The sequence below is a fragment of the Falco biarmicus genome, chromosome 4 (assembly GCF_023638135.1).
Source record: "Falco biarmicus isolate bFalBia1 chromosome 4, bFalBia1.pri, whole genome shotgun sequence".
NCBI classification, from domain to species: Eukaryota; Metazoa; Chordata; class Aves; order Falconiformes; family Falconidae; genus Falco; species Falco biarmicus.
In genome coordinates this window covers 3,373,923-3,379,387 of record NC_079291.1, presented here as the reverse complement: position 1 = coordinate 3,379,387, position 5,465 = coordinate 3,373,923, and the positions used below count along the sequence as shown (strand labels likewise).

At 56.6% G+C, this 5,465-nt stretch overlaps 1 protein-coding gene across 1 annotated transcript; it reads right to left on the bottom strand.

Moving 5' to 3' along the window:
• Positions 1-215: 215 nt before the first annotated feature.
• On the bottom strand, positions 216-3,624 carry EVX1 (even-skipped homeobox 1). The gene is made up of 3 exons (XM_056334056.1): positions 3,192-3,624; positions 1,457-1,707; positions 216-746 (listed from the first exon to the last, which is right to left on the bottom strand). The coding sequence occupies exons 1-3, from the start codon at positions 3,622-3,624 to the stop codon at positions 216-218; spliced, it is 1,215 nt and encodes a 404-aa protein (XP_056190031.1).
• Positions 3,625-5,465: the final 1,841 nt, after the last annotated feature.

The window sequence follows — 5,465 nt, the reverse complement described above, 5'->3', positions numbered from 1 at the left end:
TCCCTCCTCCTCCTTCTTCTTCTTCTTCTTCTTTCCCCCCTTGGAATGTAAATCCTTCCAAGACTGAGCTATTGTTAGTCTTTTTTTTTTTTTTCCCCCCTAGGTGTCCACTTCTGGGGAGAGAACACGATTAAATAAACATCGGCTGTTAGGTACATTAACTGGAAGAGAAGCCCGGGAAAGGGAAGAGTTTTTAATAACCCTGAGACGAAGGTTTATCTCGTTAAAGGTACTTCTTCTCGCTGGTCCATGGAAACTGAGGTGGCTTTGCTCAGCACAGAGGGCGTGAAAGTGAGGAAAGAGTCAGTCCTGGTTGTGGCCGAACAGGTAAAGTCTGATCCGGAGGGTCTCTGTGCCAGTCCGTTGGACTGGCCGCTGTGGCAAGCCAGGCAGGAGCAGGGGTTGCCCCCGGCGCTGCTGAGTCCATGAGTCGGGGCAGGGTAGAGAGAGGGATGCCTGAAGGCGCACAGAAGTTCTGGTCTCGGGTAGGGGTGGGAGAGGACCCTGAAGGTGTCCAGCGGCCTCAGGGGGGTACTGAAGGGGGTGGCGGCAGAGGCCGATGTGGCGCCGATGCCCATGTGGGAGTAGTAGGGCAGGGGCAGGTGGGACGGGAACGGGTAGGGCAAATTGCCGGTGGCCGCCGCGTGGCTCATCATGTAGGTATAAAACGCCGGGTCGGCCGGGTGAGGCCAGGTCATGGCCAGGCGCTGCCGCTTGTCCTTCATCCTACGGTTCTGGAACCAAACCTGCGGGAAGAGGGGAGGCGAGAGCCGTCATCCGCCGCCGCCCCGCTCCGCCCGACCACCGGCCCCGGCCCCGGCCCCTGCCCCGAGGCGGCGCGGGCGGGAGCGGGGCTGCCGGCGAGCGGGGGCCGGCGCCAGCTCTCGCTCCCAGAGGGAGTTGTCGTCACGTACGGGGGGATCAGTTAAGCCCCTATAAATCTGCAGGGAGACCCGGTGGAGCAGCCCTTTTAGGGTGCTTGTTTTCCTTTCTTCTTGCCAGGGCTTGTCCTGCTGACCTCCCCCGGCTGCGGGCAAACCCGGCAGCTCTGCCTCCCTGCTGCCGTTTTGCAGCCAGAACTACCTGAGGTCATTGTTACCGTTTTTATTTTCACGTGCAAACGTTTTTGAAAAGGCAAAGCAAAGCGAGATCGAAACAAGATCTGCTACTGGCTTCCTCTTCCCTCCCCCAAGAGCTGAGGCTGGACTGCAGGGAGGATTAAAAATAATCTGCTAGGGAGAGGCCGGATTAGCGGTGCTGGCTGGGATGGCTCCGGGAGCCGTGTTCCCTCTCCCGCATTGCTGCTTGCTGCAGGGTGCGGGCAGGGCCAGGAAAGGGGCGGGGGGGCGGGAGAAGGAGGGTTGTGCCGGCGAAGTGCTTTCCCGAGTTTTGCAAGGAAGTTTGGCCATATAGATTTATATCGTGCTAATTGGAAACATGTCCGAGCTGTGTGTACCTTGATGGTGGTTTCTGGCAGATTTAGAGCAGCCGCCAGTTCACATCTCCGGGGCCTGGACACGTAGTTTTCCCGGTAAAACTCCTTCTCCAGCCGGGCGATCTGCTCGCGGGTGAAGGCGGTGCGGTAGCGGCGCATCTGGTCGCTGGCGCTGCAGGCCAGCGAGCCCTGGGAGCCGCCGCTGCCTCCGCTGCCCTTGGAGTGATCCCCCCCGCCGCTGGGGCTGCCGGCCAGCGCCTCGGAGCACGGCCCTGCGTGGGGAGCCCGGAGCAACGACACACGCTCGGAGGCGGGCGGGCAGGGAGGGATGCTCGCCGCCCGCCTCCCCCAGCCAGCTCCCTTCTCCCCCCATCCCTCCCCATTCGCCTTTTCTGTGCTTGCCCGGGTGTATTGGGGATGCTGGGGACACACCTAAGAGGGACCGGGAGGAAAGGGATGCAGCACAGGTTAAGGTTTTGACGGGTGCTTATTCACTCTGTCTGGAAGGCTACCTGCCCCCCCACCCCTTCGCCTCCCCCCCGCCCCGACACACACACAGACACACACACACACACACCCCGCCTTGGGAGTGTCTGCTCGATGCCCTCCCGCTCTCTTCTTGCACTGCGAAGCCGGAGGCGGCCGCCGCAGCATCCCCCGGCGCTGAGCGGCTCGGAAGGCAGGTGTGCCCACCGCCCGCGCCGCACGGCTCCGCGGCCCCGTCCTCCAGCCCCGTAAGGGCCCAGGAGCGGAGCAGCCGGCAGGCAGGGACCCTGCTCTCTCCGAAAGGGAGGCGAGGCCTCGGGGACCCTCCGCTCAGCCTCCAAAGCCAATGATGGGCTATTTTCAACGGGTATCTAAGGGACGAGAGAGGGCAGGCAGCGCTTTCCACGCTTCCCGGTTACTTCTTGAAGTGACGAAGGAATGGGGAGGGGGGAGAAGTGGGTTGCTGTCGGGGTAGGGGGGGGTCTGCCGGGCTGGGAAGGTGGGAATAAGGAGTGGGGGCAGGGGAAAAAGGGGCCTGGCCGCTGCGTTTGCTTTCAAATGCAACTTTCCCTCATTGTGCCCGAGACCAAAGGCAATTAATTCATTGGGACCATTTCCGAGCTGGCGCCACCGAGACACAGAAGTGACAAGGTAATTTGGACCTCTCCTTCCCCCCCGCTTTTTTTTTTTTTTTAACCCAACGTGCAAACAAGGACCTCACTGCCGCACTTGGGGCAGGCAGGAGTCGACGAGCGATTTTACGGTCTTCATGGGCGCTTCCGCACTCGCCCGGGCACATTTCACCCTGCAAAACCACAAACAGCTCTCGGCCTGAAAACCCGTTTGATCTTGCTCCCCCCGCCCCCCGACACATGCAAAAAAAACCTGCCGATGGGGAGGATCAGAAGGATTTTCCTGGAGCATGCACTGTCCAGGCGACAGGGAAGAATAAAAAAACAAAAAAGATGGAGGGGAAGAGTGGGTGGTGGTCTTGGCCAAGAGGGTCCTACGGGACAAACTGCAGACCTGATACATTCACGGCGGGAAGCCTGGCTCCCCTCCAGGGATGCGGGGGCTGCCCGGTGTCGTGTCCTCTGACTCCCAAACAAGCCTCCCGGTGGCAGGGAGCTGAGGAATCAGCCAGAAAAGCACAGGCACACACACACACACCGATTTCGCTGCCCCTCGCTCAGCTGGCGAGGGGAAGACCCCCTCCGGCAGCCCCCCCGCCCCCCCAGTGGGGCTGGAGGCATGGGAAGGAGTTGGGTACCTTTGCTGTGCTGGTACTCGGCGCTCCCCGTGGCGCAGTCCGGGGTGCAGCTCACCTCGATTTCCTCATAGAAATCCGACTCGGTGTCCGAGCTGCTCTGCTGCCCTTTGCTGGAGGGGGGCTCCGAGGCGGGGGGCTGCTGTCCGGCCGAAAGCAGTGCTGCCGCTGCCGAGCGGCTCTCCGGCACCGTCCCTGTCCCTGGCAGCACCTCCACCTCCTCTTCGTCCTCTCCTCCGCCACCTCCTCCTCCTCCTCTCTCCCGGGACGACAAGGGGCCAGGTCTGGGGCTGAGGCAGTTCCGATGGATCATCTTCTCCTGCGGCTCCGGAGCGGGGCTCCCCACTGCTTCGGACAAATTAGGCACCCTCTTGCCAACTAGAGCGCCAAGTTGTGTCCCTTCCAGAAACATCACCATCTCCTTCCTGGTTTCCATTGTGGCTTTGCTTAAGGGAGGGGGGAAAAAAATCCAGATCTCTTCCCCCCCCCTCCCTCCCTCTCCCGCCCCAGCCTTGTACAAACCCAGCAACCCTCTCCTGCCAATGCAGAGGAGCAAGCGGTGAGAAAGGGTGACCTTGTGATGCGAGCGCTACACTCTGCTGTGCTGCTCTGGGAGGGATCACCATTGCCCTCTTCTTTCTAAGCTGTCATCCTCAATGGTGCAGTCGTCATTACAGTACCACCGGTGACGCCACACATTGATTGCCAGTGGATAAATAGAAACGTCTGCCATGGGGAAGATGAAAGGAAGAGCCGGAGCGAATGGGCTAAATGCGTGATGCACCAGGTGTAGGAGCCCGAGATGGAGAGGGAAGTGTGAAAAAGAGATGCATATGGAGCTGAGCTGCAAAGAGGTTGTAACATGCGGAGAGAGTTCCGCAGGGGGAAGCCTTGCCTGACAATTAAATAGCCTTTTGACTGCTTTAAGCCACAACCTTGATGTAGAATTGAGGCGAAGATCCCTAGCCGCATCCTGGAAGTGAGAAGATACGTACTCAAGCCTCTTCCTTGGATGCATTATTTATTGCTGGCAATCAGCTTCCGCATAACTGCATATATAAGGCTTTAAGAATCCTTTGCAAACTTGAGGATAAGGAAATGCGCTGCTGACATTTGAATGTAGAAATAGCTTTGACTTCTTGTTCTGGTTCAATATCGGTTCCTATTCGTAGAACTGTTATTGCTTTCTATTGACTGAGATTAAAACGTTAGTTTGAAATTTGAAAATGCGGTTACATGTTTATTGAGTTTTACAGCTGAAAGATACAACTTTTCCTAACTGTAGTTATTTTAGCTATCTTCTGTTTATCGTTTACTGTTATGTCTTGCTTCGCAGTTTCCATCTGTTCCACGATTCTTGCGCGTTTAAGAGGGCTTTACGTCTCCTCTCCTTTCTTCCTTTAAACTAATTGTTTTGCATAAATTGTTATCTGCTTTCAGGAGGAAAAATTGCAAGAAGGTCTGCCAAGAATAATTCAGGCTCAGAGAAATGCAAGTTACCAAGGCCAGAGCTTATGCTAGCTAGCAGACGTTGTTAAAACAGAAATGACAAGGGCAGCCATTTGGACAGCACTTGTCTGAAAATAAGAGACCTTGTACCGTAAATACAGCGGCACACGTAGTCTCTTCGGCGTATGATGGTACTTCTAAAGAGTGCGGCAAGTATCTCATCTCTAGTTAATATTGACTCCCACGTGTAGTGTCAAGTCATTTTCACCATCTGTCGTAACTAGGTTGTTGCAAATTTTTTCTCGGAGTGTTATTGGCTAGTCTGGTTACAGAAAACATTCAACCAATTACGTTCCCAACCCGGTAAGGAATTTACTGGCATGTTTGAGGTGACGTTGCTTCGGTGGGGAACAGGCAGCGCAATAGAGAACACGCTGGGATTTTCTGTCCAGCCCTATGAGCAAGACTGGCACGACACAGGGAGACAAACAGGATTCCTGGTCCGCTGGATGCATTTATTAGGGTGTGCTCCCAGCAATAAGCATACTGATTTCAGGGGGATAAACCAGGAATTTTTACAGGGCTATCGCCACCAATCTCTCTTTCTCCCTTCGTAGACATGCATGCATGTTTCCACACAAACGCACATCATGCGCACAGCACGCTCCGGACTGCGCTGCTTTCCATCACATGTGTGATGCGCGCACTGCTCCGAAGCTTGCCAATCTCTTGAAAACTCAGTGCTAAATTCCCTTTCCCTTCTCTGCACGGCCAGCCTCTAGACCGTTGTGTGCCCTTCCAGCTCCGGATGAGGACCCACCGCCCACC